This window comes from Lycorma delicatula, chromosome 1 (genome assembly GCF_047948215.1).
Source record: "Lycorma delicatula isolate Av1 chromosome 1, ASM4794821v1, whole genome shotgun sequence".
NCBI lineage: Eukaryota > Metazoa > Arthropoda > Insecta > Hemiptera > Fulgoridae > Lycorma > Lycorma delicatula.
In genome coordinates, this window is record NC_134455.1 from 286,849,144 (window position 1) to 286,867,597 (window position 18,454).

An 18,454-nucleotide genomic window follows, 5' to 3' on the forward strand; every position below is an offset into this window, starting at 1 on the left:
ATGGAGTTGAGTGTTAGGGTGGTGCATATTTTAATAAAATCTGACCTGTAGTGTTAGGCCAGAAACATCTTATACGTATAATGTGTAGTATACCTACTAGGACACATTCATTCCCGTTTTTTTGTATCTTGAATTTTTTTCCCTTTGAGGCATTTATACTTGTTTACTTAAATTTTTCTTTCATTAGGAGTGGAGATAAGGCACTTAAATATAGTCTAATTGACCAAGATATGTGAAGTAAGGGTAATTTTATACTTCCTAGATCTCAGAAGGAATGTTTTCATAGATTTTTCACTTATATGGCACCAAAGGTTTATAATTTTTTGCGAAATTGTGTGAAAGATAGTTGAGGCTTAAGTTCATTTAGAATTTCTCTTCAGTGCTTGTTTTCAGTATGAAAACAGGTTTTTTTTTGATTCAATTGTGACTAAAATTAAAAAGTTATCCTAGGAAGCGTAAAGCTTACAGCTTTCATGAATCAACCTTTTGACTTCTAATGACAAACTGAATGATTTTCCCTCTCTTAAATATTTCTATAATTTATAGTAATTGTTAAATTTCTACTCAGCCACTTCTGTCCTCATTTATATTTCTTTAATATTCTTCAATGTTTTAATCATAAATTGATGGTAACTCCTAAAACAGGACTTGTCCGCAAAGAGTACCTAATTTTCCGAAATATTATTAAATAACAAAAATTATTATTGCATTACAGTTTTAAATTAGAAAACTATAATTACTCTTGTGAGCCTGTTGTAGTTAAATTAGAAGTTATGGGTACAAACTGTTGTAGGTCAACAGAAGTATTTATGTAATTCATAAGGTATGTAAAATTTGTAATTCTTTTGTATATTGTATTGTTTGTCGTAAAAAGTGTATTCTTAGTTTGGAAAATATATTTTTTTTTGTGGGCATCGACTGCTAAGGTCATGAGCCCTCGTCACATTCTTAAAAAGAGGTTAGTATCACCATCAGGGTCGTCATATGTAAGGGTGTAAAGGGCCCTTACATTTTTATTTGAAAGCACAAAATGCACAAAGCATTAATCCTCAACAATAAACAACACTTATGGGGTGTAAAGGGACCCAATCTTAAAATTTGAGAAAATAACACAAAGTACATGAATAGAAAATTACAATACCATTTTCTCTTTCTACTTGTCTCACTTATTTATTTAAGCACCCTCGGGGCGACCAGAACCACCATTAAGCAGCATATCAGTTGCCCCAGGATGCCATGGCAGTTGACTCCCCTCTATAAACAGTCCTGTAGGACGTAACCCATCGGGGTCCTCCCAGTGTCATAAGAGCAATCTGACTACCTTTTCAGGACAGCCAAAAAGCCCCTCAGTGAGGAGACTGCCCTTCCCGGTCCTGACCTACTTGGCTACAGGCATGCATTGCCTGTAGCAAGTCCACTCTTGAGGGTACCCCATGCCATCATTGGACACACCCTGACTCCCTGCTCTTGCATGCAGGCAAGCCCAAGCAGCCTAGGTAAGAGGGCTACCTCCCATCATTATATATGCCATGCTTCGAGGCTTCCTTATATATATAAAAACTACCCCTTAGAATTTGTTTAACACACCCTTTAAATTTTCATTTTTACAGACTTTTAAGTAGTCCACTGGCGTGTAAATAAGCAACTATTTTTTTATTCATTTCCATTTCCAAATCAGCAGCAATATCATTTCTTAGCTGGAACTTCTTTCTGAGGTCCTCATATATGGTACACTCTTACATTAGATGCTTAATTGTAAGTGTTTTATTACAAACACCGCACATTGGTCTTTCTTCATCGGTTAACAAATATGAATTTGTTATTCACATGTGACTGATTCTAAGTCTGGACACAGCCACCTGTTCTCGGCGAGTAAACATCAAAATTAATCACATGATGTTGGATACCTGATGTTTAACACGTACGCTTTTCTTTTGGCCATCCTTTCTTGCACCGTTTTTTCATTCTTCTTCCAGCCTCAGCTTCTGATGATAGCGTGTCTGAATTCTCGAACATGACATCTTCTTCTCTTTCTGATGTCAATGACGTTCTCCAGCTGACATCAGGTGATGAAAGCTTTGTTGGTGCAGTTAGCATCGTTGCTACTGAATCAACACACAAGCGATGCATTTTCAGTAGCTGATGAACTGGATTCAATCTCTAAGGGTGTGCTGGGGCCGGCTGAAATAGACACTCTCACTGTAGCTGTTCTCTGTGCTTTTGGAGGCTCTATAGGTACAGTTTTTATATCGTCTGTGTCTGGTGCTTTCTCTATAATTACTTGTACCTCCATTTAGTTACACTCAGATTTTTCCTGTACTCTTGTCACAAATTCCTTTACCTTATGACTCAACAACAGAGTGATTTTTTTGCCTTTTCCAGATATATCATGATCTTTATTTATTACGTCGAGGTGTTTGATGATTGACAATTTTCTTCGCTTCAGGATTGCTTACTTTTTGAAGTGTTTTTAACTTCCTGAATGGCCGTTTCCAATTTACATACTGGGCAGTTCCTTGATCGGCAGTTGTGGTGCCTGTTGTAGTTAATGCAGATTGGGGTGTCTTTACTTGGATCACCCTCATGTGTTTTCATTCTACACACGCAAATTTCTTGCACTTTACATCTGGCTGCAGTGTGTCCGAATCGTTGACACTTAAAACATCTCATAGGTTGCAGAATGAATGCACATACATCAAGCTGATGTATGCCAGCTCGTACCTTCTCAGGAAGATTAGGCCTATTGAATGTCAATACATGCAAGGCCGAAGGAAGAACCTCACCATTTCTTCTCGTAGTTAGCCTGCGACACTGAATCATTCCCTGACTAGACATTTCCTGTACTATTTCTTCTTCTGTACAATTTAGAAGATCACGGCAAACAACAACTCCTCTGGATGAGTTAAGGGTGCCACACTGTTGTACAGATACCAATCTTCACCGACTCACCAATCTTCTTTAATGACTGGACTTTTTGGCTTTGACTGTCGTTAATAGTTTCGACATGCAATTCATTAAAAGTCTTCCAGATTTCCTTGACATGACCACCAGCACAAGTAGCTACCTCTCTAGTGATTAAGAATGGACTAACCTTTTGGAAGTTTCCATTCTCCTTCGTAATAATTAAAAATTTTGGTTTAGGAACATTATTGCCAAACAAAGTTGTTCTTAAGTTTCTGCTGATTCTATCAGCACCTTTTCTAATTTTATTTGTTTCCTTGCTCTTTTTCTTCTTCGCTTGTGGCAAATTGGCTGTTTCTAAACAAGGGTGTTTACGTGCACCCTCTGCTTTGTTTGTTTGTTCAAGAATATTTATGTACGTTGATCCCATCTGTAGCAAGGCACCTCCACTCCAGGGCTACTAACCTAGTAGCTAAAGATCCGATCCGGTACTCCGGTGGAATTGGACATATGCCGAGCAATCTCAGCATTCCTGGAGTCAGCGGATGCGCAATCTCTGCACTGACTCCAAGGCTTCTACTCGCCGAAGCTTTCAGAGCTCCCATGCACCAACATACATGGGCACCATTGCTACATGCTTGCCATCGCAGGGGGCGTGTGGACAACGGAAGGGTCTCCGTTACACCTGCAATAACACTGACCCTGGCCGCCACATCGCCAGCTCTAAATATGGTATGAGTCCATTTCCATATCATTTAGTTGTCCATAATCTGCAAGTGGCCAAAAAATCCAGTCCATCTGGTAACCTGAAGGTGGAAACAGGTCAAAAAGGAGAAACATATCTGAGGAAGTTACTTGGAGCCCCGTTAGCCAGCTATATGTATTGTACGTAAGTACAGCTGTTGCCACCCTGGATGTGGAACGTAGATTTTGTGTTCCAGACGTGGGGATTATCTACCTCAGGGCATTATTATTATTATTTTTTTTAACATGTATTCCGAACTAAACTCTTGTTATTTTACCATTATTGTTGTTGTTGTTTTATACTTATTATTATTTTAATATTATGCTTATAATTAAAATTATTGTTATTACAATTATATGTTAAGCGATGCTTCCATAAGCGCTTACTTTTCCTGTTTTTAATTGTTGCTTAATTAATCATATAATTATTATTATTTCAGAATCTGATATATGAACATTATTAATAATATTTAAGTATGTCTTTTTTTCCTCTTAAAAAGCTGATTTATCGTAAATTAGTCCACTGATTGATTTTCAAAATTTCTGATTATTATTAGATGTACAATCTGTTTTACAAATCAAAATTATAATTTTTGATTTGAAAAGTAGATTGTACATCTAATAATAATCAGAAATACTGTTACGGTGCACATCATGCCGGGCAGTTCGGACTCTTGTTCCCTCTGCAAACAACTATTCTATGGCAAGCAGAAGAATCTTCAATGTGTCAGTTGCTGTTTCTGTTACCATGTGACATGTCTGAAGATTTCTAAAGACAAATTTCAAAATTATCAAATGCACAATTTTAAATGCAACAATTGCATGAATAATAGTTCTCTTGTTGATGGCAAAGTACCAAATCAAAAAAATTCTTTACCATCAGTAACAGATTTATCTGGTATTAATGACGCGAGACCCGAGGAATATTATGACTCTGTAACACAGGTTATACAGTCATCTCTTCAGAATGGACTCACTGAAATCTTAAAAATTTGAAGACAGAAATTTCCTCTGTTTATGGAGAAATTAAACTACTCAAATCCGAAAATCAAGAACTTAAAACTATAATTAGTACATTTTATAAGAATGTTCCCCTGTCTACCACGATGAACATATCAGAGTCTGCTGCGTATCTACTCAAGAATTCAGAATGCGCAAGGGACATAAGAAAAATCATCGACATAATAAGATGACATCGAGTGACAGTTCTTCTATAAATGTACACACGGGCTGCATTTTGGATGGATTCTTCGGGTTCTGGAGTCAAGGTTCCACTACCTGTCACCAATATCAATAACAATGTTAGTAATGATGTATCCTTCAAAAATCAAAAACAAAACAAAACTGACAATGACAAAACAGGGACTGTTTTGTCATTGTTTTTTCCAACACTGATCGCTGGATCAGTGTTGGAAAAAGCAGGAGAATTTCTTCTTCAAATAGTGCTGGTAACTCCAAAGTCTTTCAATTCTACAGTTCAAATCCCTAACAAAAGTAAAAAAAACCTAATCAAATCCAGTAGTTTGAAAAGCAAACTTAATTTTGTCTCCTACCATTCAAGGAAGAAAAAGGCCCTATTCCTGACTAGATTCAATACTTCTGTAGCCATCGGCAAAGTGATCTGAACCTCGACTACATCAAATACAGCAAACTGCAAATTCGGTTTTCTTCCTACAACTATTTTCACATTGAGGTGTATAGCCAAGACTTTAACAAAATAAATGATACTAGTATTTGGCCAGAAGGTATTTTAATTGCTTGCCCCCTTTTTTGGGCTCTTGAAAACTAACACAACTACGAATCACCAGGGAAGGATGGTAATACTAATACTAATGGCTAAAGTGTCAATACTGTATCAAAATGTTCGTGGACTACGTACTAATCTTCCGAGGTTTACGCAGCTTTTACCAATTCTGAATATGACTTCATTGCACTGACTAAAACTTGGCTGTCGGACGTCCATAGTAATATAAACTTCTTCCTGGAATCATATAAAATGTTTTGTTCAGACAGAAACTGAATCTTCCATTGCTGACCATGGCAGAGGCATTTTAATCACTGTTAAAGACAATATTAAATGTGTTCAACGCAAGGCTCTGGAGATGACTGCCGAATCGGTCTGGATCGAGGTATCAAGAAGTGCATCCAAAAACCTAATACTCAGTGTTCATTATTTTCCACAATATGTGCACCCATCTGGTTTGGAACACTATTTTAATGATTGAATTTTACATATAGATTCCGTGAAATACGACATAATAATAACTGATGATTTCAGTACCCCTGGTGTGGTCTGGAATGATCAAATTTTTCTTTCTGGTTGCAATTATTATTCTAAATGTCGATCTAAGCACATCTTCAATCTGGTAGATTTTTTGAACCTAGGACTTTATAACCATAACTCTGTACAAGGAACTAACCTAGATCTTGTATTGACGAATGTAACTGTGTCTATTATTTCTTCAGATGGTGTTGTGCACCCGGATAAACATCATCCTCCATTCTCAATAATCATACATGACTTTTCGTTCATTCATGATCATGTTACGAATCGTCCCATGTATAATTTTAGAAAGAGAGATTTTAAATCTCTCTTTGTAGATGTGACGAATGCAGATTGGGCCAATGTTCTGTGCCCTAACCTTGATGAAGTTGTAAAATAGACTTTTTCCAACCAAGCAAGAATTTTGTTTTTGAACTGAGTAAGTTTTAATCCGGTATGATATACGATATTAAAAACATAAAAAATATAATACTGGATTACTACAGAACTTCACAGACCCTAATAAATATTTTATATAAAATAATAAATAACTAATAAATAAATAAATAAATATTTTAATAATTAAAATCAGTTAATATTGTATAACAGTGATGTAAATTTCTTTTGTGATTATTTTTACCTGCACATATATTTATATATTGGCAGTGTTGTATAAGTACCAGAAATTCTAATTAAATTATAAAACAAATGTACTTAGATGAAGGAGATAAGATGTAAATGTTTGAATTTATAATTATTATTATTATTATTAAACTGTATTGTTTAAATTTGTTTTCTGAATTATGTATATTTTTAATTATGTCTGCATGTTTATCTTTAATCTTGTATTTATGCAAAGACATAATAATATAATTGTGTATAACATAATTAAAACACCAATATTACTCTCATTTTATGAACTAATGATTCAATTTTGTACTTTTAATTTATATTTACTGTATATATATTTGTTTTTATGTACTATTGTGTAATATACAACGGCTGTAGGTAGCTGTCCTATTGCACAAAAAATACAAACAAATAAAAAAAAATTATTATTATTATCGTAGTCATTGTAGTTGTTGTCATTGTCGTTATCATTATCATCATTATTATTATTATCATCATCATCACCACCACCATCATCATCTACCTGTACAAAATTATCATTTTTTTTGTCCATCTCAATTTTTTCCTTGATCAACTCCTACAAAAAGTAATGTGATATAGATGTTTCAGTATTATTTCAAGATTAGTAATACAGACTTAATGGATTAAATCTGTGTTATTAATCTTGATAAATATCCTACAGTATGACATTAAACTCATATAAATTCTATGGTAATTAACTAGCCAGACATAACATTAGTCTCAGTTATTGACACTATTTCTAAGAAGTAGATGGCATTTGGCATAAGTGGCTAATTATGGAGAAGAAAGTGTTTTCACATATGCATATACCAGATAGCTTTTTTTTAATTTGGTGACTTGATATTAAAGGACTAAAATTATCAGGCCTCAAACTCTATTTGATTGTTGTAAAAGCTAGAGTACGTATTTCTTTAGAAATAATACAAAGATCAAGAAACATTACTGAATTAAGGTGAAAGTAACTTCTTGCTTATTAGTATAAAAAAAAATTAGTCCATCTTGGTCTTGCATTATTATTATGTTGTACATTATTGTCATTATTTTGTTATGAATGTGAAATGTGTTCTCATTTAAGGATCGCTGTCCTCTTTGCCATGAAATCCTATACAGAGTGGAGAATGGGAATGAAATAAAAGAAGGTGAAGAAGAAAACAGTGAAAATGTACCTCAGGGACTACAAGAAAGAGCAATGCCTAGGGATCTCCCAGGCAGATGAATGTGTTAGTAAACATTTTAAATTTCTATGAAATTTTTTCCACTTTGAAATTGAAGATGATAAATTATTATGTGCCTAGTAAAATAATTTTTATGTTACTGTTTATCTCAGAAATAGTACAATTTGGAATTTCATCAGAATACGTTTATTGGAAAAATAATTAATAAAGAATAAATAAGACTATTCAAAGTAATAGGAGTTTAATAAAATTGTTTTTTACCTTTCAGTTAGTCTGCTTAGAGAAACTTTCATTTCTTTAAACCTGATATCATATTAAAATCATTTTATTTTAATATTGTAGCTATTGTAACATCATCTGTTATTACAATATTATTCAAAATGACTGCAGATTTTAATTATCTTTTTTTATAAAAGAGATTAAGTACACAGCATAAGTAGTAGCTACTGGCTAAACCTTTACAGTTATAAAATACATTGTAATTTATCATGAAGGTGGCACTAGTGATAACTTTACATCATTTTAGAATAGTTCTTAAAACTAAATTACTATTAATTTCATCTGTAAGAAATAACTTTTGGAGTGCTGTAGTTGGGTTAAAAAAGCACCTGCATTTGAGCTTATATAAATTTGATAAATATGTTGGGAAAAATCATAAAATGTACCAAATTAAGGGTTGTTTTTTTACATTATTGTATTAATAAATTTAAAACACAAAATATATATTGCTTATATTTATATAAAAATCAATGATCAGTGAGTTTTACACACTTTTTTGTGTTGATTTTAATCTTCCATAACCGCATTAAAACAATTCAATAAATATGTAAGTAACATATAGATTTTTGTCTTTATTCTCATCAATTTTTCCCCACATATCAATATTTTCATTATGGTAAACCTTTTAAAAAACCTGTTATCCATCGTTACTTGTATTGAAATGATTTATTCACAGTAATAGAGTTTTGCAACAGAAATTTAAAAATACAGCCATTTCTAAATTTAACCTCAATTAAAAATAAGTGAGAAATATTGAAAAAATAAAGTCATTTAAACACATGCAAGTAACTACTAGATTATAAAAATGGATGTCATATAAGTGTGCACTAATCATAATGGATTTTATCCCCATATTTATGTTGTAATTGTGCTGGTGGATCTCTCCTTCACATGAACAAATATCAGAATAAAAAGTTTATAGCAAACGTTAAAAGTTATTAAATATTATTTATTAATTTTATTTTTATTTAAGTAATATTTATAATGAATAGATTCAATTCTGTGTAGATATCAGAGAGTATTAACAATTTCTATAGTTATCAAACAAATATTATGTAACTAGAATAATGTATCCAATGTTATTCTTTATTTCATTTGAAATTAAAACAAAAAGGAAATACTACCCTCTTTAAGGTTGTATACTGTGACAATTATCTAACCCAAAAAAAATCGGAGAAATGTAAAAAAAATTAAAAATCATAAAATCAGGAACTGGATGACAACTTTGTAAATAATCAAGTCAACACTAGTACCCTATATAAAATAGATGAACATCAATCTCAGATATTCATTCTGTGTTTTATCAAAAAATAATGTTGAAAAACTTTCTATGAGAAAGATCTTTTTCTTCATCTGTGGACGGATAGGCACCATGTGGTCTCAAACCCCATGGAAGTGTGGGACTCACCCTTGCAGACCTACCTACTAAAACCCCCCTCACAACATGAGATGCCAGGACCACCTTATGATATTATCACAGCATCCCATATGTTCTGTGTCTTCCACATCCCCATTGCAGGCCATGCTCCTTAAACTCATCAGGTCCTGGAGGGTTATTTTTTTTTATCTCGAACTTGAACTGCTTAACATGAACGTAGCCCCAAAGGAGTGGACACTGTGTGCCATGATCATTCGGTATGCAGCATAGTCCCAGTGTTATTCTCTGGGGTAACCACGTCAAATTTTCTTTGGCATGCTTCCCTATGCTACAGGTCTTTGAGAATGATTTGCATAGTAATAAGTTATGAATAGGTATTGAATACTTGTTAAATAGAAATAAATTTGATTTAAATGAGCATTTAATGTAACTGATGATAATAGTAGTTGTATATTGGGTGTTTTATATTTCAAGACAACTGTAATTTCCAAAGTAATTACTTAATTACATGAAAGTCTGGTGTCTTTCATGTTATACTAAACTCTGATATGTGAATTTTTTATTATGTGTCCAAATCTTTCTCTTACATATTTAAAATTTCTGATTATTTTTCAGTAGATTTCTTATACCTTCAACTAAAAAAATGGAAGTTTATAGGATTTTTTAATTACAAATATGTTTATTTTAATTTTCGTAATTAGATACTTGCCCAGTATTTTTTGAAGTTATTACCTCTTGTCAGGTTACTGTAGAATGTCATTTTATATAAATTTATTTTCATTCAGTAATAATAATGGGTTAATGTCATTAAAATGAATGTACTTTTTTTTTATGTAATGTTAATGCTTTGTTTATTTTTTTTCAGAGTCCATCTTTTTGTTAGTTTTTTTTTTATTAAATTGTAAAATACTGGCAAGAAGAAAAGCAAAACTCAAAAAGTGGAAACTTAAACAGATAATTAAAATATACTATGAAAAAAATTCAAGATTTTAAGATATAAAATTGTATTTTTAATCTGTTGTATCTATTTTGTATAATTCTGTTATTATATTACAAAAAAATATCTTTTTTTATTTCTAAATCTTTATACAGATTCGTTTAATATCTCTGCCCCTTCCTAGATTGGTCAATTGTCCAAAATTAGGGAGTATGATTAAATAACTGATTATTATTTGTGTAAATAATTAATAAAAATATTCAGTTCAATTGCTTATAAAGGCTCATCATTTAATTTGTGAACCAGTTCAAGAATTCATGACTTTTTGTCAGACATAGAATTTATAAAATTCTCTTAGAGTTAAATGATAGGTATGCAGCAATGATCATTGCTAGTACTTTATGTACATTTAAATTTTGTTTTTAAAAATCAAAATAGCCTTGAAATTTCTTGTGAATAATATAATTCAGTTCCTAACATAATCTCATTAATTCCTTCCAAATTACCATACGAGGTGTAAGATCTAGTGTTTAAAAAAAAAATATTTCTTTAGACATTATGAGTTACTGGTTATCTGCTTATTGGAGAGCTCTAAACTTCTTTGCAGTCAGTGAAGTTTAGTAAGTAAGTCATTTATTACAAACTCAAGGCTGTTGGAGAATCGCCTGTTCTACTTATACATGGTTGTTATTCTGAGATCTTAAGGTTCATTCACCTTCTGAATTTGTATGTTATTTTTAGGCTCATTTGATACTATAACAGATTGCAATATGTTCAAGTTGTATGTTTAAAATTGTGCTAACATTAGTTTTCATTGTCGTAGAAATAAAATTTCCTTAGTTTTATGTAATGAGTATGTATCTTTATTAAATATTTGTTCCTAAGTGAACATAAAAGAAACAAGTGTTGGACTGTATTATTCAAAGAGAGCACCTTTAATAGGTCATACACATTTTGTACTGTAGGCAATCCTCTTGTACCTTTTCACAAATTAATTGATCAATCTTTGTAGGTTCCATTTTCATTAGCATTACATAACAGGAACAGAGAAAATGAGTAGATCTAGTCTCTATAATATGTGTTGTATGAGGCTCAACTAATAAATTTTGCACATATATGCATAGAATGGGAATGAAAAGAGATATTGGAATTAAATAAAAAATGAATAAAAGTACAATACATAGCTACAAAATGCAATATTTATTTTTCAATATAATCCCCCTTTCCACTGTTACACTTTTCCCAACGTATGACACGTTTTGCATTCCATCACTGAAAAATTCTGGTGGTCTTTCTTGAATCCAAGTGGGCACAGCTTCCTTCATCTCATCATAGGTGGTGTAATGTTTACCTTTGAGATCCCTCTTGAGATGAGGGAAGAAATGGAAGTTCACGGAGCCAAATCCATCGAGTATGGTGAATGCGGAATAGGCCTCAAACTTCAGCTTGCAGAGAGCCATCAGAAAGTTTGTGCAGTACCCATCATGCACAGATTTTACAGTAACCCAATTGCTCGATAATATGGCCTACTCATTTTTTAGATATGCTTAACTGAATAGCAATGCATTTCTGGGTGATTCACCAGTCACTTTGAAGCAAATCTTCCACCTCCTTTCAATGTTTCTTGTCAGTCACAGAAACTGGTCGTCCACTGCAAGGTGCATTCTCAATCATCGCTTTACCAGCTTCACATTCACAGAATTTTAATGCCCATCTATTAATAGTACTCCTGACAACAGTTTCTTCACTATCGTAAACTGCTTTTAAATGATGAAAAATATTCATAGGATTCACGTTTTCTGCTATTAAAAATTTTATCACTACACGCTGTTTTAACCGTGTTGACATATTGGCCGTACTACTCGACTCCATTTTAACTGCTACTGAAAACAAACTGGTACGCCCAACTTGATATTAACTTTTCTGTCCGTGTAGCACTCCAGTGTGTAAAATTTATCAGTCGAACCTCGTACATTACTATTATTTTATTTACTACAGTAAGACCATGTAACCCTTCTTTCTCTGTTTTTAGAATGTGGACCGATATTTACTTATTAAGAGTTTTGTATAAAGATGTAAATAATCATTTAAATAAAAAAAACATTTTGTTATAAATAAGTAAATTAATTGTGTGTGTCCATGTAGATATAGTTGTACTCAGAATATCAGTTAACTTAATTTTTTTTTTCTTATAACTTCATTTAAATTGAAGAATGGTGATGAATATTTCTGTATTTTATATCTGGGTTTGTTTATTTACTTATATAAAGATTGTGTGATAAATTTATTATACTAAATGAACATTTAATACTTTTTAATTTTATATTGTAATGTGTGTTATGTTATGAACTGAAAGTATTTAGATAGAATACATTGATTATTTTCCTATTTTCTCACATTCCATGCATACCTAGTTTTTATTGACCTTTTTTTAATTTTAATATATTTTTTTTTAATTTGTTTCCATTTATTTTTATTGTTGACTGTAAAATAGGAACACATTTTTTCTTATGATTAGTAAAGTTCAGTAATATTTTATACTTTTAAAATTTACTGTGTGTACACTAAATACAGAAAAAGAATGTAGATGAATGCATAGTCTCTTAAAGGTTTTGTTTGTAATAAAATCTGAAACAAAAAAATTAACCTATTTATATACGTGAGTAGTAGAAATAGTTTAAAACATAATTGAAAGTAGATAATGCCCTACCTGATTTTAGTCATAATCACTATTGTGCTTATATCATCTTCAGTTCCATTAAATTTATTGGAAATGAAATATTTTTTAAATCTTTCATGACCAAATAATTTGGAATGAAGTTCCAAGCATTTAGATTCCATTCATATAATAAAAAAAGACAATGCTCTTTCAGTCTTCCTATTGGAGTTGTTTCATTTATTATAGTCACCATCCACTGGATATAAAAATATTTTAGTTTAGGTATGAAAGGAAATATGTACAAACATTTAGTGAGTGGCTGTTGTAAAGAAAGTATTACACCAGAATACAAACTTGCTCTGCTTTCTTTTACCCAAAGCTTGTACATTACTTCATCAGTCTGGTGACGGTCTGGACACTGTTAATACCAAAATGCTTTCTAATTTTAAAAGAGATCCAAGACACAATTACATCCAGTGTATTTACCATTAGTTTTTATTTATCTGAAATCCAATAGGGTGATTTTAACTAATTTTGGGGTGCTAAGTTCAAAAGTGGTATCAGAGTCATTGTATCATGTTACTTATTATTTAGATGCAAACCATACTACCTGTTTATCAATAATGCATGTCAAGTAAAATAATTTCCCTTGAATTAGATTGAAAGTGACTACTTTTTAAAATATGTCAACCAATTTTTTCATTTCTGAGGTGTATTCAGTTTCTCCAAACAAAGACCAGTGATAGTCGCCCATCATTGCAAGATTCCATGCTCTTTGGTAATGATGCTCTATGATTAGAATATTCTTATGAATGTACCCTCCTTACTCAACATTCATAGAAACTGTATTTTCCAGTAAAAAATGTAAGCTGGAGTGCAAGAGATGCATTTTTTGGTGACATCCTACATTCTAAATATTTGTATTTTTCTGACAGTATATTTACCAATAAAACAATGCTTTTTTTTGTATTGCCTAGAAAATACTAACAATGTCTTCAAAGGATTTGCATGTAGCTATTTCATATTCACAAACTTTATTTTTAGAAGTTAAACCCTGGAACAGTTACTTGACTTGTGGACTTGTTCAACTGAGCATTACTTAGTTTAGGATAAGTTGTTTTCAAATGATTAATCCCAGTCCACCTTTTTTATTGCCTTTTTAAGAATTAAATGGATCTAGATTCTTTCATTAGGCAATCAACAACTGTATAATCTTCAACAACTTCAAATCATGAACTAAATCATTCAGTCCATCTTGTTGAATTAAATGAGAAAATTTCTCAGTAGACATAGGGCAAAATTCTTCAACATTCTCTTTATCATCTGCTTCACTACTTCATTGTTTCTTCTAGCTCACTGTACCGTAGCATCATTGTAATTCTAGCTTTTTCAGATTAGATTGTGCTATAGATAAAGGTAACATTTTCTGTATGTAGGTCTAGCTATAGAGCTGAGAATACATCTGCACTTGTTATTGATTTGCTATTTTTGAACAAGCATCAAAATATGGAAGACAGTGAAATAGCTCTTAGGTTCATACCAAGGTTTATGTTTATTTTTTACATAGGTTTTTCTCAAAGTGTTCAACTTAAAAGAGGCCTTATCACTCAGTAGTTTATACTAAATGCAATGTTATTTTTGTTTAAATAGATAATATATCTATTTAAACAAAAATATATGCTTTTAAATATTGGTGTGAGTTGAGTAAAATAATGTGGAATATGTTGGTACAACGAGCTGGTTTGGGGAGGACTGTTTATTGCCTGCACATTTGAGTATTGTCAGTGTGTCAACCACTGGCTTCTGAACAGTGCTGCATAATTGTGTATAGTTGGTTAAAATGTGATTAACTGTTGAAAAACATGTATTCACTATGGAAACTTATTTAGAGACAAAATCTCATGTTGTATGTTTGCAAAAGTTCAGGAAGAATTTTGCTAAGGAAGCACCTGTGAAAATTGATATTCAAAACTTAGTTAAAAAATTTTGTGAAACAGGTTTGCTTTTAAACTAGAAACGTGCTCATCACAGATCAGATTTAACGATGCAGGTTGTACAGGACATTAAAGCAGCAGTTACAAGATCTCCTCATAAATCTTTGCGGATACTAACTCAGTCACTGGGTTCACTCCAAATTGAAGTGAGGAAAATGTTAAAATGTTATCTTTATCAAATGCAGGTTTTCCATGAGCTAACTTATGCTAATGAGTTCACTACTATCAACAATTCAAAAACTTCATTAGAGGCAATATTGGCATCTCAGTTCAAGTGTGTTTCACAGATGAAGCGTGGTTTCATCTTAGTGGATATGTTAATAGTCAGAACTACTGGACCTGGGATACTGAAAACCTGCACATTTTCTTTGATTCTCTTCTACACCCACAAAAAATTGGCATATGGTGGGCAGTTTCAAAGCAACAAATAATAGGACCCTTGTTTTTTGAAAAGACTGGATGCTACCATCTACCAAGAAATTATCCAAAAGTTTATAGTATTACTGTAAGAGGATGAGGAAGCATGACTGCTGGTTGCAATAGGACATTGCCACTTGCTATATAAAGCCTGCTCTACTATGGAGATGCTACAGGATTTTTTAGGCGGAAGAATCACATTGTGGCCACCAAGATCCCTGATCTGACAACTCCAAACTGCTTTTACTTATAAGAAATTGATATGTAAGAGCAATCCACACACCCTGCAGGAATTGAAGACAAACATTTCTAATGCCAACCTGGAAATAGATAGGGTACAGCTGACAAGAGAAGCCAGGAACATGGTCAAACATACTGATGTTCATAGAAGTGGATGGACATCATTTTCAATATCTTCTGTAAATCATTATGTAAGTATTTGCCAATAAACTATTATTTATAAACTAAGTGATGGAGCCTCTTTTAAGTTGTATTAATTAAAATACGTGTAATTCCATGTATTAATTAAAATACAACTGTAGTATTCTAGTACTAACTGTGACTGTTTGACTAATACCATCCAGTGTTATTCATACTATTCAAACAAGTATTTTGTATAACACTGTATTCAGGGACTTTGTGAAATTCATATTTGATGTTTGATGGAGTAATGGAAAATCCTCATCTAAAATGTACACACCAATCTTTTTTTGGTATATTTCAGTAAAAAAATAGTATGCATGGTATGCAAGCATTTTTATTATGTTATCTTATTATGAACTTTTAGAATACCCATTATATATGTGCATTCACAGTCATATGTTCATATTACGTTTACAGTAACTCTTGACTTAAGTCACTGCTCATATCTGATGACTAGAATTATTCTTGTTACTAAATAAATAAATAGATTTTACTTTATTAGTTAAATTTTTTATTTCAGTTATTATGTTCCTTCTGCAAGTACTTAAGAAATTTATTGCTTTTTTTCACTAATTTGATTACTCATGGCTACTTATTCTATTATATCTTGCTTCTTCAAGTGAAGGAGAACTTCTGAGCCCATTACATTAATCTAGAAGTTCAAATGTTTTGGTGTTAAAATTTGTTTGTAACTGTTCAAACTGTATTGGAAACATTTACACCTTTATTTTGATATAACTGTCATTGATTGATTTATTGCACAGTAATAACTATAACTACTTGAATATACCATTCATAACATTTAACATAGCAACCTTGACAGTAGATTTGTAGTGTTGAATATGATAAATTCAAACTCATTAATTGGAATATTTGCTCAAAATATTGCACATTGTACATTCTATGTGTGCTATATTCTCTATGAAATAATATTTTTATCTGAATATGCAGTTATTTGTATGTAGCTGGTGGAGAATTCTTCCACTTATACATGTCTGGGCCTGGGAAGGCACCAGACATGGTGCCTGGCTTAGTTACCTGACCCAGGGTCAGCTGCCTGAGAAGGTACACTATGTCAATTTTTTGTAAATGTTCTTTAAACATAGAAGTACTAGTTACAAATAACCAAATGATAATACAGATGAAATCTGAGTTTATGTTATCGTTTAATGTTTTACAAACTTATTTCAATGTATTTAATCTAATAGCAAAGATATATGGTACTTTTAATATTAATTTTTTATTTCATATAATGACATTACTCAAAATAATATTGTTTTACAACATGTTGCAAACTTTTCAAAAAGAATTACATATATTTTTTCTTTTGTAATAATGATTTTGTTGATAATTTTCAAACTTTGTTAACATCTTTCATTGTAATTGGAATTTATATGATTATAATAGTAAAGTGAATACATTAAAAATTCATAATGTATAAAATCAACCGAAAATACCAGTGTTTTATTTTTCTGAGAGAATCTAAAGACAAATGTATACTTTTCCTTAGCAACATAAAACAACATGTCTACTTTTCTTAACAAAAAAAGGTAAAGATAAACAAAACATGTACTAGTTCATCAGGGTTACCCATAATAATATTCTTTAAAGAAAAAACTAGGATGAGTAAATTTAATGGATAGTGTTAAAATGGATGATGGATAAATGATTAAAAAAGAAACCTCAGTCATCTTTTCCTAAAGATTTTATTTTTGTGACATAGTCATTACCAATATTACCCCTATATCCATCTTGATCTAATGTTTACAGTTATTTTGTTAGTATTGTTTGCAAGTTTTGATTTACAATATATTGATTTAAAAATAAGAATTTTGGTTGTTTGCAGATATAAAAGTTACTTTATATGGTTCATTTTACAGATTTTTTTTCATTGTGTAAGTGATGATTATTTGTATATTATTGTTTGACTTTTATAGTTGAGATTTGGTACAATCATTGTTTATTGTAAAATGTTTTAGTTGAAACTTCTTACACTTACCTTTTATTATCTGGTAGTGGTAAGTTATGTTCATTTAAATTATTATAACACCTAATAAACCATTTACTGATAAGACACTTTTATAAAACCATCCCAATGCAAAAAACACATCTTTAGCAAAAGAAAAAAAATATCATCAGTAGAGAAATAAGAATTATTACATTAAAGGATTAATTTTGACAAATAATTCATCATAAGAAACCCCAAGGCGAGTGCATCAGAATACATGTACATGAGATTTGTAGCATTTGAAGAATACCTAGTTTGATAGGATTCAAACCCAGGACCTAGCAAATGCTTCCATGAGGTTGTTTATTTAGATAATAAACAAGCCCATGGCATATTCACTATTAGTTCAGTAATTTTAAAAGAACTAATATCAGTTTACTATTGCTAACAAGTTAGTGTAGATTCTGGAATTCAGAATCGTATTTTCTTGTAATATCAAAAATGTTGGAATCATTCTCGTAGTCTGCAGATACTTGCAAAAAGGAATTTTCATTAAAATCATCTGTTTTTAACAACCCTCTCTCTAATCGTTTTATTTTGTTAGCCATCTCCTTTTCCCAGTCCTGTACAGAATGATAGGCAAGAAATAGTGGTGATATGTGCTGAAATTGCCCCCTAATATTCA

At 31.6% G+C, this 18,454-nt stretch overlaps 1 protein-coding gene across 1 annotated transcript in view; it reads left to right on the forward strand.

The window, feature by feature from the left end:
* Trc8 (TRC8 ring finger protein) overlaps window positions 1–10,478 on the forward strand; it is a 117,494-nt gene extending 107,016 nt beyond the window's left edge. The window contains exons 8-9 of the mRNA XM_075378909.1: window positions 7,635–7,779; window positions 10,257–10,478. Coding sequence (XP_075235024.1) covers window positions 7,635–7,775 — 141 coding nt within the window. The 3' untranslated portion in view covers window positions 7,776–7,779; window positions 10,257–10,478. The remainder of the gene's footprint in view (window positions 1–7,634; window positions 7,780–10,256) is intronic.
* The last annotated feature ends 7,976 nt before the right edge of the window (window positions 10,479–18,454 follow it).